Here is a 19,845-nt window from a genome sequence, read left to right as displayed (position 1 = left end):
CCTCCTCATCTCAGTTCTAAAGGGTCTACAATTTATTCTGAGGCTGTGCCCTCAGACCCTAGTTTTGCCGACTAATGGAAACACCTTCCCCATGTCCACTCCATCCAGCCCTTCCAGTATTCTGTAAGTATTATGTATAATAAAAAGATTTAGCATTACTTTTACCAATTACAAGATTCAAACATGATACAGTACAGTGGGGTGACACGGTGGCACAGTGGTTAGAACTGCTGCCTCACAGCGCCAGGGTCCCGGGTTCAGTTCCAATCTCCGGTAACTGTCTGTGGAGTTTGTACATTCTCCCCGTACCTGGGTGAATTTCCTCCGGGTGCTCCAGTTTCCTCCCACATGCCAAAGAAGTGTGGGTTAGGTTAATTGGCCATGCTAATTTGCCCTTAGTGTCAGGGGAGTTAACAGAGTAAATACGTGGGGTTACAGAATAGAGTCTGGGTGGGATTGTTGTTGTTGCAGGCTCAATGGACTGAATGGCCTCTTTTTTCACTGCAGGGATTCTATGATTCTATGATTCAAACCTTAACAGCTAGCTATCTGTGTTGTTCCAAGTCAACCACCATCCTATAGACGTACACCCCTTTCTAGACTTGGCATAAAAAGCAAGTATGCTCACATGTGCTGGATCCACAGCTTTTTAACACCTGCAATGAGTTGACCATCTGAATTTTGATTTAAATTTCTGAGGCCTCCAAGTCCTTGAAATTTCCAAAAAGCCGCTGAAGAGAGAGAGGGGGAGACAGAGACACTTCCTGCTTTCACCAGCTAAGAGCAACAGAATTTCCAATTCCAGAGAGGAGAAAACAAGAGACACTGCTTGCTTTCTGACTCAAGTCCAAACAGCATCTGAGAAAATGAAACTAAAGATTCCAACTCCAGACTACCACTGAAAAGCAAAACTAAAAACTTGGACTTTTCTGTGAAAAAAAACTGTTACCAGGCATCAGCATTTGGCCAGTGGGCTGATGAATGGCAGATGGAGTTTAATTTAGGTAAATGCGAGGTGATGCATTTTGGTCAATCAAACCAGAGCAGGACTTACTCAGTTAATGGTAGGGCATTGGGGATAGTTATAGAAAAAAGAGATCTAGGTGTAAGGTTCATAGCTCATTAAACGTGGAGTCACAGGTGGACAGAGTGGTGAAGAAGGCATTCGGCATGCTTGGTTTCATTGGTCAGAACATTGAATACAGGAGTTGGGACGTCTTGTTGAAGTTGTACAGGACATTGGTAAAGCCACACTTGGAATACTGTGTGCAGTTCTGGTCACCCTATTATGGAAAGGATATTATTAAACTAGAAAGAGTGCAGAAAAGATTTACTGGGATGCTACTGGGACTTGATGGTTTGAGTCATAAGGAGAGGCTGGATAGACTGGAACTTTTTTCTCTTGGGACTATCTTAGGGGTTAAAAAAAGGGGCGGCATGGACATGTTGGGCTGAAGGGCCTGCTTCCATGCTGTAAACGTCTATGACTCTATCACCTGACCTGTTAATCATCCCCGACTCAGCAATTCCCAAAGAATCATAAAACACCAGGACACTGCAATAGTCCAGATTAAAAATAAACATGATCATTATATTGCTTCAGTAACCATTAGCGGACACCAGCTACCAATAGCTCAGTGTCAATCCAACTTACTGGGCCTGCTAGAAACAACCTGCAAAGGAACATGATTAAAATACATTTCTCAAAGGCACAATATTGTCACACTGCCGACAGAAATTCAATCAGATTAAGTATCAAATTTTATGTCAAAGTTATTTAACGAAGTTATGGATAGTTTAGGAATAAATCAATTTCAATCAACTATGTACCATCTAGAACCGCATGGAACATTAAAACGATGGCATCAAACTTTAAAGAACATTTTGAGGATCTATAGTCAGGATTATCCAAAGAATTGAGATAAAGGAATTCTGTTTGTATGTTTTTCAATTAGGGATGCACTAAATTGATCAACTAAAATATACCTGCATTACAAAGAACAAAGAACAGTACAGCACAGGAAACAGGCCATTCGGCCCTCCAAGCCTCTGCCGCTCCTTGGTCCAACTAGACCAATCGTTTGTATCCCTCCATTCCCAGGCTGCTCATGTGACTATCCAGGTAAGTCTTAAACGATGTCAGCGTGCCTGCCTCCACCACCCTACTTGGCAGCGCATTCCAGGCCCCCACCACCCTCTGCGTAAAAAACATCCCTCTAATATCTGAGTAATACTTCGCCCCTCTCACCTTGAGCCCGTGACCCCTCGTGATCGTCACCTCCGACCTGGGAAAAAGCTTCCCACCGTTCACCCTATCGATCCCCTTCATAATCTTGTACACCTCTATTAGATCTCCCCTCATTCTCCGTCTTTCCAGGGAGAACAACCCCAGTTTACCCAATCTCTCCTCATAGTTAAGACCCTCCATACCAGGCAACATCCTGGTAGACCTTCTCTGCACTCTCTCTAACGCCTCCACGTCCTTCTGGTAGTGCGGCGACCAGAACTGGACACAGTACTCCAAATGTGGCCTAACCAGCGTTCTATACAGCTGCATCATCAGACTCCAGCTTTTATACTCTATACCCCGTCCTATAAAGGCAAGCATACCATATGCCTTCTTCACCACCTTCTCCACCTGTGTTGCCACCTTCAAGGATTTGTGGACTTGCACACCTAGGTCCCTCTGTGTTTCTATACTCCTGATGACTCTGCCATTTATTGTATAACTCCTCCCTACATTATTTCTTCCAAAATGCATCACTTCGCATTTATCCGGATTAAACTCCATCTGCCACCTCTCTGCCCAATTTGCCAGCTTATCTATATCCTGCTGTATTGCCCGACAATGCTCTTCGCTATCCGCAAGTCTAGCCATCTTCGTGTCATCCGCAAACTTGCTGATTACACCAGTTACACCTTCTTCCAAATCATTTATATATATCACAAATAGCAGAGGCCCCAGTACAGAGCCCTGCGGAACACCACTGGTCACAGACCTCCAGCCGGAAAAAGACCCTTCGACCACTACCCTCTGTCTCCTATGTCCAAGTTCTCCACCCATCTAGCCACTTCTCCTTGTATCCCATGAGCCTTAACCTTCTTAACCAACCTGCCATGTGGGACTTTGTCAAATGCCTTACTGAAATCCATATAGACGACATTCACGGCCCTTCCTTCATCAACCGTTTTTGTCACTTCCTCAAAAAACTCCACCAAATTTGTAAGGCACGACCTCCCTCTTACAAAACCATGCTGTCTGTCACTAATGAAATTGATCCGTTCTAAATGCACATACATCCTGTCTCTAAGAATCCTCTCCAACAACTTCCCTACCACGGACGTCAAGCTCACCGGCCTATAATTTCAAAAAATCAAAAAATCAAAAAATTGCAATTTTGTTAGCAGTAAATGAACAATTAAAAGCAAAGTTTAGCGTGCTTTATCAAATGAAAGATAATTAAGTGAGGCGGTGACACAGTGGTTAGCACTGCTGCCTCAGCACCAGGGACCTGGGTCACTGTGCAGAGTCTGTACGTTCTCCCCGTGTCTGCGTGGGTTTTCTCTGGGTGCTCCGGTTTCCTCCTACAGTCTGAAAGACGTGCTGGTAAGGTGCATTAGCCATGCTAAATTCTCTCTCAGTGTACCTGAACAGCCGCTGGAGTGTGGCAACTCGGGGATTTTCACAGTAACTTCATTGCAGTGTTAATGTCAGTCTACTTGTGACAAGAATGAAATAAGAAAATAAAACTTTTGATAAGAATGCCAGATAGAAGGCAAACTCACGGAGTGTATCAAGTTAAAATGTTCAAACGGCATTTTGATAGGGAAGGAAAGCAGAAACTGGAGGTGTTGGTCGTTACAACTCGGAGAGAAGAAACAAATCCAGATGTTTCTGAATCTGATATTCCTCAAATTAGACTGGATGGTGAAGAAGCACTCCAGAATTGTGAGAATTTGCTGACTTACCTTCCAGAGGAAAATCAATTTGACCTGAAATCATTATTACGATCACTTAGAACCATACGTAGGAATAAATTGGGAAGTACCAAAGGACTAAAGTACTAGTCTGGTGAACTGGTGCGACGGCAATAATCTCTCCCTCAATGTCAACAAAACGAAAGAGATTGTCATCGACTTCAGGAAGCGTAGTGTAGAACATGCCCCTGTCTACATCAATGGGAACAAAGTAGAAATGGTCAAAAGCTTCAAGTTTTTAGGTGTTTGCATGGCTCCTGCTCTGCCCAAGACCACAAGGAACTACAAAAGGTTGTGAATGTAGCCCAATCCATCATGCAAACCAGCCTCCCATCCATTGACTCTGTCTACACTTCCCACTGCCTCGGCAAAGCAGCCAGCATAATTAAGGACCCCATCCACCCCAGACATTCTCTCTTCCACCTTCTTCCATTGGGAAAAAGATACAAAAGTCTGAGGTCACGCATCATCCGACACAAGAACAGCTTCTTCCCTGCTGCTGTCAGACTTTTGAATGGACTTACCTCACATCAAGGTGATCTTTTTCTACTCCCTGGCTATGACTGTAATGCTACATTTTGGACTTTCTCATTTTCTTCTCTATGAACAGTATGCTTTGTCGATATAGCGTGCAAGAAGCAATACTTTTCTCTGTATACTAATACATGTGACAATAATAAACCAAATAAAAAAGAATTGTGCATGATGTAGATGTCAAAAATGCTATTCCAATTATGCAACATTTGTATATAAACTTAATCCACTCAAGTTGGCACAAGTTCAGAAGGAGAAGCTGATGTTTGCTCAGTCTGCGGTGCAGCAGCCAAAAGTCTTGGTCAAAAACCATGAAAGGCTGATGGTAGCTACAAATCTCAGATAATGAAATCAGGAATGGAAGGTAGATGAGTGCAATGTGAAGCTGGTGAAGGCAGAGAAGGAGAACAAGTTTCTGGATGATGATGTAAATAAGGAAAGTGAGCAGGTTAGGAGACAGATGCAAGAAAAATTAACTAATTTATAGCCTGAACCTGAGTTGTTGAAAGTACCTGAGCAGAAACTATACCTGAGCAGAAACTAACAACAGCAGCTCATCATCTATGAACAGAAAAATGTAGATCAATCTCAAGTTGGAGATTGAGGAGCAGAAGTATTTTACTACTGCAGACAGAAGAAAAGGACAATGACTTGAAGTATGACTGTTTCATGAAACTGTACCATAATTCCAAATGGACTGCTGGAAAAATGAATCTATACAGATTGCACAGACATGGATACCTAAGGAAGCAACACTGTTCATAGCTGATGTTTGAGTAATTTGCAATGGTTTTCGCAGCAGAATGGCTGCCATTATGATCGCTAAAACCATAATTACAACAAATCCTGACACCAAGAAGTCAAAGAATATGCAGAAAATGATGATGAAGGTCCAGAACAAACAAATGAATTAATAAATTACATTGGAACAGAAAGATATACAATTGGAGACTCTGGGAAGAATTTTGAGTGTACCATTTCACAGCAAAAGGGGGAGTTGGACTATCTGACAAAGGAACTAAGGCCAGTTAAAAAGAAATGGGACAGGGCTGGGTAGCCTTGAACACATGTGAATTTAAGAAAGTGTGCAAAGGGACACGTTCACTTTGACAAAATCTGTCAGCACCTCAACCTTCTGAAGAAGATTATTTCATTTTGACATTTCAGGGTTCTGGAAATCAAAAGAAATGGATGGACTCAGCGAAGGAAATTTAAAAAACCACATCGAAAGTGGTTTGTGGCAGTTTTCATTCAAAGTAAAGTTTTATACTCTGGATACTGCCCAGCTCTGAGGACATCACCAGAATTAGGTAACAATTATGGCAATGGAACCAAACTTGGACGTGGAATCAAAGCAGGATCAAGAAGAGAAGGAGGCCTCTGATGAGGGAGAGGAAGCAGCTGAAGAACAGCAGCGTGTCGAGTAAAGCAGGAAGAGAGAAGGTGATTGCAGATGCTTTATCATGACTATGACATGTAGAAAGATGGAGCTATCAACGTTGGAAAAGAAAAAATGAATTTGACTATACTCTTGTTAAATTTCATTGAATCATACAGCGCAAAAGAAGACCTTTAGCCCATTGAGTCTGCACTGACACATTACAAACACCTGATCTCCGGCCAAATCCCATCTGCCAGTACTTGGCCCATAGCCCTGAATGTTATGATGTGCCAAGTCCACATTCAGGTACTTTTTAAAGGATGTGAGGCAACCCGTCTCTACTACCCTCCCAGGCAGTGCATTCCAGACCATCACCACTCTTTTGGTAAAAAGGTTTTTCCTCACATACCCCGTAAACTCAATGTCACTCACTTGAACCTATGTCCCCTCATGACTGACCTTCAGTTAAGGAAACAGCTGCTCCTCATCCACTCTATCCACGTCTTTCACAATCTTGTACACCTCGAACAGGTCGCCCCTCAGTCTTCTCTGCTCCAACAAAAAAAAAACCAAGCCTCTCTTCATAACTTAAATGTTCTATCCCAGGCAGCATCCAGGTGAATCTCCTCTGCACCCCTTCCAGTGCAATCACATCCTTCTGAAAATGTAGTGACCAGAACTGCACACAGTACATTAGCTGTGGCCTCACTCCAACATGACTTCCGTACTTTTGTAATCTATGCCTCGAATGATAAAGGTCCCATATGTCTTTTTCACCACCTTATTAACATGCCCTTCCGACTTCAGAGATCTGTGGACAAACACATCAAGGTCCCTTTGTTCCACAAAACTTCCCAGTGTCCTACCTTGCATTGAAAACTTTCTTGTAAAGTTACTCTTTCCAAAGTGTATCACCTCACACTTTTCAGGATTAAATTCCATCTGCCACGTATCTGCCCATTTGACCATTCCGTCCATATCTTCTTGTAGCCCAAGACACTCCATCTCACTGTTAACCACCTGGCCAATCTTTGTGTCATTTGCAAATTTACTAATCCTACCCCCCTCATAGTCATCTATGTCATCTATATAAATGAAGAATAATCGGGGGCCCAACACAGATCCCTGTGCTATGCCACTGGACACTGGCTTTCAGTCTTTAAAATAGCCATCTGTCATCACAATCTGTCTCCTACAACTGAGCGAATTTTGAATCCAGTTTATCAAATTACCCTGTGTCCCTTATGAATTTACCTTATTTACAAGTCTCCCATGTGGGACCTTGTTAAAGGCTTTGCTGAAATCCATATAAACTACATTGACTCACACTACCCTCATCTACACACCTGATCATTTCTCAAATTCAATCAAATTCGTTAGGTAGGCAAAGCCATGCTGACTATCCCTGATCAAGCTTTGCCTCTCCAAATGGAGATAATTGCTCTCCTTCACAAGTTTCTCTTATAGTTTACTGACCACTGATGTGAGACTCACTGATTTGTAGTTCCCTGGTTTATTTCTACAACCCTTCTTAAATAGTGGAACTACATTAGCTATTCCCCAGTCATCTGGCACCTTCCCTGTGACCAGAGAGGAGTTGAAAATTTGGGTCAGAGCCCCTGAAATCTCCTCCCTTGCCTCTCACAGCAGCCTAGGGCTCAATTCATCTGGACCTGGAGAGGCTGCCAACACCTCCAATACCTTATCCTTCCCTATGTCAATTTGCTCAAGAACGTCACAGTCCCTCTCCCTGAATTCCTAAATTTGCATGTTCTGATGTAACAAGGTGTATCGTATAGAGTACTAACAGTGTGAAAAATGCAAGGCTTTAGAAAAATGAAGCCATCTTTTCGTTTTGTTTTTTTAAGGGGGGAGGTGTTGCAATGTGGGCAGCATGGTGACTAGCACGGCTGCCTCACAGCTCCAGGGACCTGGATTCAATTCCTGGCTTGCGTCACTGTCTCTGTGGAGTTTGCAAATTCTCCCCATGGGTTTCCTCCAGGTGCTCCGGTTTCCCCCCACAGTCCAAAAATGTGCGGGTTAGGTGTATTTGCCATACTAAATTGTCCCTTAGTGTTTCGGGATGCATAGGTGAGAGGGATTAGTGGGGTAAATATGTGGGGCAACGGGGATTGGGCCTGGGTGGGATTGTTGTCGATGCAGACTAAATGGACCAAATTGCCTCTTTCTGCACTGTAAGGATTCTATGAATATTGTGCTGTTAATATATTTTACATTTGGGGGACTGCTTTAAGGTTCAGTATTTTGTTGCAAACAGTTGGTTTGTCTGAAAAGAATAAAGCAGATGCTGGAAAGCAGGATAATTATTTTAGCTGTGCACATGCTTAGCTAGCAGAAGAATAAGTGCATTTTTGTTTACTTAAGTTCTCCTGAGATTTCAAACAGGGTTGACAGGATCATGTGATATTAGATTAATGGGAGGAGTTAGGTCTGTCACAAGGATTCTGTGCAGATTTTAGTTTCAGTTTTAGAGTTGAGTTCTGGCTGGAAATTACCTGAAGTCAGAGGCTTTCTGCAAGCTGCTGAAACTCATCCCCCCTCTCTGAAAGCTCCAAGACTGTTAACCAAGTTAAAGCACATATGCCTGGATTTGCCAATTATTTTGAAGTGGGGTTAACATCTCTAAGAAAAATATTGTGCAATTGGAACAGAATAGTAATAAGTTAAAAGTTGTTTCTTCTTATAATTAAAGATTATTCAATGGTTAAGAGATAAACTGTTTCATTTTATTAGTTATATTTAAACTGTGTTATGAATAAAGCTTGTTTTGTTAAAAAATACTCTCTAATTTGTCAGTGGAATTACTCCTGGAGTAAAAGAATCCTTTCCTCACATTTATGCCAAAATAGAAACATTGTTGGTGTCTAGTCTAACCTCATAATATACCTTGGGGTCTCTGAGCTGGCACCCTAACAATAGAGAGTGAATTTTACAGAGGTAATGGGCCAATTTGTCTCGCCCTACTTTCTATGTACAGGACATATCTGGGGCAAGTTTCCACACTGTTGAATGTGTTGTTGCTGTACGGGAAGACTTGGCTATGGGCATAACAAATGCTGGAGCACAAGTTTTCATTACTACAGGAGAGATTTTGTCAGAGTCCATTGCTGTATCTAATGACTTCAGTTGTTTCATGATTTCACAAATGGTCTAAAAACTGGCATCTATAATGGTGGCAATCTCAGGAGGAGGCTGAGATGGATTAAGTGCTCTTTTGAGTGAAAGTGGTTGCATGTGATTCAGCCTTGCCTTTTGAACAGATGTGCTTGGCTCCATCATCACTCGGGTTGAGGACATTTTTGGAACCTCTTCCTTTAGAACTGTTTGACACAATTGACTGGCTAACTAGGTCATTTCAGAGAGCATTTAAGAGGCAATCACACTGGAGCCATTTGTAGGGCAGATGATGAAGGAAGTCAGAATGCCTCTCCCAAAGGATAATATTGAACCAGATGTGTTTTTATGACAATCCACTAGTACTACTGTTAATTAAACTATCATTGCATTCCATCTTTATTAATTAGTGGAATTTTAATTTCTCTAACACCTTGGAGCAATTTAAACATATGTCCCAAGGAAATTATGCTGAGCCTCTGGACAATTGCAGTAACATTATCATTATGTTACCATATCTCCCTCCCTTCCTTTATCCATAGTGTAAATATCCATTCACTGATATTAGAACATAAGAACATAAGAAATAGGAGCAGGAGTAGGCCATCTGGCCCTTCGAGCCTGCCCCGCCATTCAATAAGATCATGGCTGATCTGAAGCGAATCAGTTCCACTTACCCGCCTGCTCCCCATAACCCCTAATTCCCTTATCGATCAGAAAACTATCTACCCGTGATTTAAACATATTCAACGAGGAAGCCTCCACCACTTCAATGGGCAGAGAATTCCAGAGATTCACTACCCTCTGAGAGAAGAAGTTCCCCCTCAACTCTGTTCTGAACCGGCCCCCCCTTATTTTGAGGCTGTGTCCTCTAGTTCTGGTTTCCCTTCTAAGTGGAAAGAATCTCTCCACCTCTACCCTATCCAGCCCCTTCATTATCTTATATGTCTCTATAAGATCACCCCTCATCCTTCTAAACTCCAACGAGTACAGACCCAATCTGTTTAATCTCTCCTCATAAGCTACACCCCTCATCTCCGGTATCAACCTGGTGAACCTTCTCTGCACTCCCTCCAAGGCCAATATATCCTTTCGCAAATAAGGGGACCAAAACTGCACACAGTACTCCAGTTGCGGCCTCACCAGTGCCTTGTACAGTTGCAGCAAGACCTCCCTGCTTTTATATTCTATCCCCCTCGCGATAAAGGCCAACATTCCATTCGCCTTCTTGATCACCTGCTGCACCTGCAGACTGAGTTTTTGCGATTCGTGCACAAGGACCCCCAGGTCCCTCTGCACAGTCGCTCGATGTAATTTTTCTCCATTTAAATAATATTCCAATTTACTATTATTTCTTCCAAAGTGGATAACCTCACATTTGCTAACGTTATATTCCATCTGCCAAATCCTCGCCCACTCGCTCAGCCTATTACCTCTAAATCGGAGATTTGCTTCATGAATACAGCATAGTCTGAATTAAATTCTTTCTTCCGAGGGTCCAAAATGTCATAATGACTCTTTTTGAGATTCAAATAAATATTCTGGTATTTTATTGCTAGGATCTCGATTCCTTCAATTGTAGAATTCTTCAATACAGAAAATGTCTTTGTTGCTTCAACCATTTCTGTGATCTATAAATATAATTAAATATTGATGATATTAATTCCAAACAATTTTAGAAAATGTTTACATTTATTCTATTAATTTACATCAATAACGTGTATTTTTAATATCATGCATTAACAGGCAGAAACTTGCAAAATGTCCAAATTTAATGCCAAATGATAAAAATTACATTTGGCATTCCATCCTGGATTTTGTAGCCAATGAATTTTACAGGGCTCTCAAGAACATTTACTTCACCACCTTGTTATTTTGCATGTAATGAGTATGTGAGAATCAGCTTAGCCAATTCTCCCAACCGTAAGCTGGATCAGAAACCAAAACCATAGTGCAAAATTTTCCTGAATATCGGCAAAGAATAATAGCGGGCAGGAAAAGTGGTGTTGATGCCACCGTCACCGATGACAGTTTTCTCTGTTTTTCCTCCTGGATTTAGTAAAGAAAATGGCAAGGGGCAGGTCCCACAAAGTCACAAAACCTTTTTGAAGATCGGGGCACTATATTTTATGCTAGTGCACAAGCATTAACCAGGACCCCCCATCCACACATCTCCTGCCAAGCAACCTCCAGCACTACCCAGACATCACCAACTGGCACTGGCAATGCCAGGGGCAGTGCCTGGGCTGTGCATATGCAATTCCAGGAACAGTGCCCAGGTAGTGACAGAGGGCAGTTCCCAGTTCTACCCCCTCTTATAATGCACTCACCTGAGCTCCACTGGGAGGTCTGCTCACCAGGTGCCCACGAGGGAGACCACTCATCATTAGTTATGAACAGGGGTTGAGGAGGCTTGGATTGTTTTTGTTGGTGCAGAGAAGACTGAGGGGCAACCTGATCAAGGCGTACTAGATTATGAGGGACGTGGACAGAGTGGATAAGGAGCAGCTGCTCCTCTTAGTTGAAGGGTCAGTCACATGGGGACATAGATTCAAGGGGAGGGTGAGAAGGTTGGGGGGGGGCAGTTTGAGGAAAAACATTTTTGGTCTGGAATGCACTACCTAGGTGGGTGGTAGAAGTGGGTTGCCTCACATCCTTTTGAAAGTATCTGCATGAGCACTTGGCATGTCTAACATTCAGGGCTATGGGCCAAATGCTGGCAGATGGGATTAGATGGGAGTTCAAGTGTTTCTAATGTCTAGGTGCAGACTAGATGAGCCGAAGGGCATCTTCTGCACCTTAAGATTCTATGATTCACGCTGGTCTATTCTCACGCCAGTGTGAATGGATTTTCTTATGGGGGATGATTCAGGCATAGAGATCTGATAAGGAGATGTTAATGCATGGAAATTCCTGATGTTCAATGCTAGCCACTGGTGGGAAGCGGGGAAAATCACATCATACTTTTACGTTTTTTGAAAAGTGATTTGTGCATCTTAGCAGATTTTCCACTCCTCTCACCAAACCCATATGATGAAAGCAGGAGCAAAATACCCTATCCAGGGTTCATTTTCCACTTGTTTATATCTGCTTAACAGGCATAGGTGTGTGTGACTGAGAAGAAAAATGAGAAGGATTCCATGTGTTAGATATCTACCCATTGCTTACCAAGTAAGTAAGCCTGAGCACTAGATTTTGGTGCAACTCAACCATTTTTAGTTCAATTTCATGTTAAATTTATTGTAATAAGCTAACAAGGTCAAAACACCACTTTGTGTTAATACTGAGTGTTATAATCCAGCAGAAGTTAATTGCTGTGAAAACCAAATCCCAAAGGTAGTATTTGGCAAACTTGTCACATATCTTTTTTGTTGTTGTCTGAGCATGAGAAGATATGTTTATTGAATTCAGAAGCCACAAAATCCAGTAACACTTTGGGATTTTACATATTAAATTAAAAGTTTTGATAACAAAAGGAAGGAAAACTTAAACACATAGGATTACCTTTACACAGTTAAAATTAACCTTACAAAACAACTCATGGCAGGATTTAAACTAGTTTGGCAGGGGCAGGGGGAGAAGGGGTGCGTGGGTGGGAACCAAAGCAAAGATGAATTAACCGAAGGGGAACTAGAGAGTACATAGAACATAGAACAGTACAGCATAGAACAGGCCCTTCGGCCCACGATGTTGTGCTGAGCGTTATCTGAAACCAAGATCAAGCTATCCCAATCCCTATCATCCTGGTGTGCTACATGTGCCTATCCAATAACCGCTTAAATGTTCCTAAAGTGTCTGACTCCACTATCACTGCAGGCAGTCCATTCCACACCCCAACCACTCTCTGAATAAAGAACCTACCTCGGACATCCTTCCTATATCTCCCACCATGAACCCTATAGTTATGCTCCATTGTAACAGCTCCATCCACCCGAGGAAATAGTCTTTGAACGTTCACTCTATCTATCTCCTTCATCATTTTAAAAACCTCTATTAAGTCTCCCCTCAACCTCCTCCACTCCAGAAAGAACAGCTCGAGCTCCCTCAACCTTTCCTCATAAGACCTACCCTCCAAACCAGGCAGCATCCTGGTAAATCTCCTTTGCACTCTTTCCAGCGCTTCCACATCCTTCTTATAGTGAGCTGACCAGAACTGCACACAATATTCCAAATGTGGTCTCACCAAGGTCCTGTACAGTTGCAGCATAACCCCACGGCTCTTAAACTCCAACCCCCTGTTAATAAAAGCTAACACACTATAGGCCTTCTTCACAGCTCTATCCACTTGAATGGCAACCTTTAGAGATCTGTGGATATGGACCCCAAGATCTCTCTGTTCCTCCACAGTCTTCAGAATCCTACCTTTGACCCTGTAATCCACATTTAAATTTGTCCTACCAAAATTAATCACCTCACATTTATCAGAGTTAAACTCCATTTGCCATTTTTCAGCCCAGCTTTGCATCCTATCTATGTCTCTTTGCAGTCTACAACAGCCCTCCACCTCATCCACTACTCCACCAATCTTGGTGTCATCAGCAAATTTACTGATCCACCCTTCAGCCCCCTCCTCTAAGTCATTAATAAAAATCACAAATAGCAGAGGACCACACACTGATCCCTGTGGCATTCCGCTAGCAACCTGCCTCCAGTCCGAAAACTTTCCATCCACCACCACCCTCTGTCTTCGATCAGATAGCCAGTTACCTATCCAATCGGCCAACTTTCCCTCCATCCCACTCCTCCTTACTTTCATCATAAGCTGACCATGGGGGACCTTATCAAACGCCTTACTAAAATCCATGTATATGACATCAACTGCCCGACCTTCATCAACACACTTAGTTACCTCCTCAAAAAATTGTATCAAATTTGTGAGGCATGACTTGCCCTTCACGAATCCATGCTGACTATCCCGGATTAATCCGCATCTTTCTAAATGGTCGTAAATCCCATCCCTAAGGACCTTTTCCATCAACTTATCAACCACCGAAGTAAGACTAACCGGCCTATAATTACCAGGGTCATTTCTATTCCCTTTCTTAAACAGAGGAACAACATTCGCCACTCTCCAGTCCTCTGGCACCATCCCCGTGGACAGTGAGGACCCAAAGATCAAAGCCAAAGGATCTGCAATCTCATCCCTTGCCTCCCAAAGAATCCTAGGATATATTTCATCAGGCCCAGGGGACTTATCGACCTTCAGTTTATTCAAAACTGCTAGTACATCCTCCCTCCGAACATCTACTTGCTCCAGCCTATTAGCCTGTAACACCTTCTCTTCCTCAAAAACATGGCCCCTCTCCTTGGTGAACACTGTAGAAAAGTATTCATTCATCACCTCTCCTATCTCTACTGACTCCATACACAAATTCCCACGACTGTCCTTGACCGGCCCTAACCTCACCCTTGTCATTCTTTTATTCCTCATATAAGAGTAAAAAGCCTTGGGGTTTTCCTTGATCCGACCCGCCAAGGACTTCTCATGCCCCCTCCTAGCTCTCCTATGCCCCTTTTTCAGCTCATTCCTTGCTACCTTGTAACCCTCAATCGAGCCATCTGAACCTTGTTTCCTCATCCCTACATAAGCTTCCCTCTTCCTTTTTGCAAGACATTCCACCTCTTTCGTGAACCATGGTTCCCTCACTTGGCCATTTCCTCCCTGCCTGACAGGGACATACCTCTCAAGGACACCCAGTATTTGTTCCTTGATAAAGTTCCACTTTTCATTTGTGCCTTTCCCTGACAGTTTCTGTTCCCATCTTATGCTCCCTAATTCTTGCCTAATCGCATCATAATTACCTCTCCCCCAATTATAAACCTTGCCCTGCCGTACGGCCCTATCCCTCTCCATTGCAATAACAGAAGACACCGAATTGTGGTCACTATCTCCAAAGTGCTCTCCCACAACCAAATCTAACATTTGGCCTGGTTCATTTCCCAGTACCAAATCCAATGTGGCCCCACCTCTTGTCGGCCTATCCACATATTGTGTCAGGAAACCCTCCTGCACACACTGCACAAAAACTGCCCCATCCTAACTATTCGACCTACAAAGGTTCCAATCAATATTTGGAAAGTTAAAGTTCCCCATGACAACTACCCTGTGACCCCCACACATATCCATAATCTGCTCAGCAATTTCTTCCTCCACATCTATATTACTATTTGGGGGCCTATAGTAAACTCCTAACAATGTGACCGCTCCTTTCCTATTTCTTACTTCAGCCCATATTACCTCAGTATGCAGATCCCCCTCAAAGTGCCGTTCTGCAGCCGTTAAACTATCCTTGATCAACAATGCCACTCCTCCACCTCTTTTACCAGCTTCCCCACACTTACTGAAACATCTATACCCCGGAACGTCCAACAACCATTCCTGTCCTTGTTCTACCCATGTCTCCGTAATGGCCACAACATCGTAGTCCCAAGTACCAATCCATGCCCCAAGTTCATCTACCTTGTTCCGGATGCTCCTTGCATTGAAGTAGACACACTTCAACCCACCTTCCTGTCTACCGGTACCCACCCTTAACCTTGATACCTTCCCCAATACCTCACCCCCCAACATTGACTTCGAGACGACAACTCCTTTTCCCACCCCCCCTGACAAATTAGTTTAAATCCCCCTGAAGAGCCGTATCAAATTTCCCTCCCAGGATATTGGTGCCCCTCTGGTTCAGGTGCACCCCGTCCTGTTTGTACAGGTCTCACCTTCTCCAGAATGTGTTCCAATTATCCACGTAGCTGAAACCCTCCCTCCTACACCATCACTGCAACCACATGTTTAACTGCACACTCTCCCTGTTCCTCAACTCGCTATCACGTGGCACCGGCAATGTACCAGAGATGACCACATGTTTTGTCTTGGCTCTCAGCTTCCAGCCCAGCTCCCTAAATTCCTGTTTTAAATCCCCGTCCCTTCTCTTACCTATGTCGTTGGTACCAATGTGTCCCACGACTTGTGACTGTTCCCCCTCCCCCTTAAGAATCTGGAAAACATGGTCTGAGACGTCACGGACCCTGGCATCCGGTGGGCAACATACCATCTGTGAGTCTCTTTTGCTGCCACAGAACCTCCTATCTATCCCTCTAACTAATGAGTCCCCAATAACTATTGCCCTCCCGCTCTCCCCCTTACCCTCCCGAGCCACAGGGACGGACTCAGTGCTGGAGACCCGCTCACTGGAGTTCACCACTGGTATGTCGTCCCCCTCAACTGTATCCAAAGCGGAATACTTGTTGCCAATGGGGACGACCACAGGGGATCCCTGCACTGACTGCTTCCTCCCAGCCCCTCTCACTGTCACCCATCTATTTTCCTTTCCTGGAGTAACTATATCCATTGTTTCAGTAAGTGCAGGGAAGGTGGTAAAAGAGGGGGAGGTGTGGCATTGTTAGTCAAGGACAGTATTACAGTGACAGAAAGGACATTCGATGAGGACTCGTCTACCGAGGTAGTTTGGGCTGAGGTTAGAAACAGGAAAGGAGAGGTCACCCTGTTGGGAGTTTTTTATAGACCTCTGAAAAGTTCCAGAGATGTAGAGGAAAAGATTGCAAAGATGATTCTGGATAGGAGCGAAAGTAACAGGGTAGTTGTACTGGGGGACTTTAACTTTACAAATATTGACTGGAAAAGCTATAGTTCGAGTACTTTAGAGGGGTCGGTTTTTGTCCAATGTGTGCAGGAAGGCTTCCTGACGCAGTATGTAGATAGACCAACAAGAGGCGAGGCCACACTGGATTTGGTACTGGGTAATGAACCAGGCCAGGTGTTAGATTTGGAGGTAAATGAGCACTTTGGTGACAGTGACCACAATTCGATTACGTTTGCTTTAGCAATGGAAAAGGATAGGTATATATCAAAGGGCAAGAATTATAGCTCGGGGAAAGGAAATTATGATGCGATTAGGCAAGATTTAGCTGGCATAGGTTGGGGAAGGAAACTGCAGGGGATGGGCACAATTGTAATGTGGAACTTGTTCAAGGAACAGCTACTACGCGTCCTTGATCAATATGTACCTGTCAGGCAGAGAGGAAGCAGACGTGTGAGGGAACCGTGGTTTACTAAGGAGGTTGAATCTCTTGTGAAGAGGAAGAAGGAGACTTATGTTAAGATGAGACGTGAAGGTTCAGCTAGGGCGCTTGAGAGTTACAAGTTAGCCAGGAAGGACCTAAAGAAAGAGTTAAGAAGAGCCAGGAGGGGACATGAGAAGTCTTTGGAAGGTAGGATCAAGGAAAACCCTAAAGCTTTCTATCGGTATGTCAGGAGTAAAAGAATGACAAGGGTAAGATTAGGGCCAGTCAAGGACAGTAGTGGGAAGTTGTGCATGGAGTCTGAAGAGATAGGAGAGGCACTAAATGAATATTTTTCGTCGGTATTCACACTGGAGAGGGACAGTGTTGTCGAGGGGAGTACTGAGATGCAGGCTGTTGGACTGGATGGGATTGAGGTTCATAAGGAGGAGGTGTTAGCAATTCTGGAAAGGGTAAAAATAGATAAGTCCCCTGGGCCGGATGGGATTTATCCTAGGATTCTCTGGGAGGCTAGGGAGGAGATTGCGGAGCCTTTGGCTTTGATCTTTGTGTCGCCATTGTCTACAGGAACAGTGCCAGAAGACTGGAGGATAGCAAATGTTGTCCCCTTGTTCAAGAAGGGGAGTAGGGACAACCCTGGTAATTATAGACCAGTGATCCTTACTCTGTGGTGGGCAAAGTATTGGAAAGGATTATAAGAGATAGGATTTATAATCACCTAGAAAGGAATAATTTGATTAGGGATAGTCAGCACGGTTTTGTGAAGGGTAGGTCGTGCCTCACAAACCTTATTGAGTTCTTTGAGAAGGTGACCAAAGGGGTGGATGAGGGTAAAGTGGTTGATGAGTTGTATATGGATTTCAGCAAAGCGTTTGATAAGGTTCCCCATGGTAAGCTTTTGCAGAAAATACGGACACATGGGATTGAGGGTGATTTAGTGGTTTGGATCAGGAATTGGCTCGCTGTAAGAAAACAGAGGGTGGTGGTTGATGGGAAATATTCATCCTGGAGTTCAGTTACTAGTGATGTACCGCAAGGATCTGTTTTGGGGCCACTGCTGTTTGTCATTTTTATTAATGACCTGAATGAGGGCGTGGAAGGATGGATTAGTAAATTTGCAGATGACACTAAAGTCGGTGGAGTTGTAGACAGTGCGGAGGGAAGTGGCAGGTTACAGAGGGACATTTGTTAAGCTGCAGTGCTGGGCTGAGAGGTGGCAAATGGAGTTTAATGTGGAAAAGTGTGAGGTGATTGACTTTGGAAGGAGTAACAGGAATACAGAGTACTGGGCTAATGATAAGATACTTGGTAGTGTGGATGAACAGAGGGATCTGGGTGTCCATGTGCATAGATCCCTGAAAGTTGGCACCCAGGTTGATAGGGTTGTTAAGAAGGCGTACGGTGTGTGAGCTTTTATTGGTAGAGGGATTGAGTTTCGGAGCCAGGAGGTCATGCTGCAACTGTACAAAACTCTGGTGCGGCTGCATTTGGAGTATTGCGTACAGTTCTGGTCACCGTATTATAGGAAAGATGTGGAAGTGTTGGAAAGGGTGCAGAAGAGATTTACCAGGATGTTGCCTGGTATGATGGGAAAATCGTATGAGGAAAGACTGAGGGGCTTGAGGTTGTTTTCGTTAGAGAGAAGAAGGTTAAGAGGTGACTTAATAGAGGCATACAAGATGATCAGAGGATTAGATAGGGTGGATAGTGAGAGCCTTTTTCCTCGGATGGTGATGGCTAGCACGAGGGGACATAGCTTTAAATTGAGGGGTGAGAGATATAGGACAGATGTGAGAGGTAGGTTCTTTACTCAGAGAGTAGTAAGGGCGTGGAATGCCCTGCCTGCAGCAGTAGTGGACTCGTCAACATTAAGAGCATTCAAATGGTTATTGGATAAACATATGGATGATATTGGAATAGTGTAGATTAGAGGGGCTTTCGATTGGTTCCACTGGTCGGCGCAACATCGAGGGCCGAAGGGCCTGTACTGCGCTGTAATGTTCTATGTTCTATGAAGCTTCTGTCTATGGCCACCTCTGCCTCCCGAATGATCCTAAGTTCATCCAACCCCAGCTCCAGTTCCCTAACATGGTTTTGGAGAAGCTGCAGATGGGTGCACTTCCCACAGGTATAATCAGCATGGACACTGACGGCGTCCCTCACCTCAAACATACTGCAAGAGGAACATTGCACTGCCTTCACACCCATTCCCTCTAAATACCTAGATATGGTAGGGCCAGTAAGACTCAGAGGAAGAGCAGGCAGGGTGTGGTTGCTAATCAAAGAGGGTCTGGTGGACTGAAGTGCATTTTTTTCAATGCAACAAGTGTAACAGTCAAAGCAGATTAAGTTAGAGCTTGGATTAGTACTTGGAACTATGATGTTGTTGCCATTACAGAGACTTGGTTAAGGGAAGGACAGAATTGGCAGCTTAACGTTCCAAGATACAGATCTTTCAGGCAGGATAAAGGGGGATGTAAATGGGGTGGGGATGTTGCACTACTGGCTAAGGAGAATATCACAGCTGTACAGCTGTGGGTGGGTAGAGCTCAAGAATGGTAAGGGTGTAGTCACAATGTTGGGGGTTTACTATAAGCCTCCCAACAGCCAGCAGGAGATAGAGGAATAGGTATGTAGCAGATTTTGGCAAGGTGTAAAAGTCACAAGGTTGTTGTGGTGGGAGATTTTAACTTCCCCTATATTGCCTGGGACTCACTTATTGCCAGGGAGTGGATGGGGCAGAGTTTGTAAGGGGCATTCAGGAGGGTTTCTTGAAACAG

The 19,845-nt window shown here is 43.8% G+C and overlaps 1 protein-coding gene across 1 annotated transcript in view; it reads right to left on the bottom strand.

Moving 5' to 3' along the window:
- Positions 1 to 19,845, bottom strand: part of LOC144493945 (dynein axonemal heavy chain 8-like) — a 1,745,965-nt gene that overhangs the window by 1,388,878 nt on the left and 337,242 nt on the right. Inside the window, exon 15 of the mRNA XM_078213522.1 lies at positions 10,462 to 10,659. Within this exon, the coding sequence (XP_078069648.1) occupies positions 10,462 to 10,659 (198 nt within the window). The remainder of the gene's footprint in view (positions 1 to 10,461; positions 10,660 to 19,845) is intronic.

The sequence above is a fragment of the Mustelus asterias genome, chromosome 5, assembly GCF_964213995.1.
Source record: "Mustelus asterias chromosome 5, sMusAst1.hap1.1, whole genome shotgun sequence".
Lineage (NCBI taxonomy): Eukaryota > Metazoa > Chordata > Chondrichthyes > Carcharhiniformes > Triakidae > Mustelus > Mustelus asterias.
This window is presented reverse-complemented; position numbering and strand designations above follow the sequence as displayed.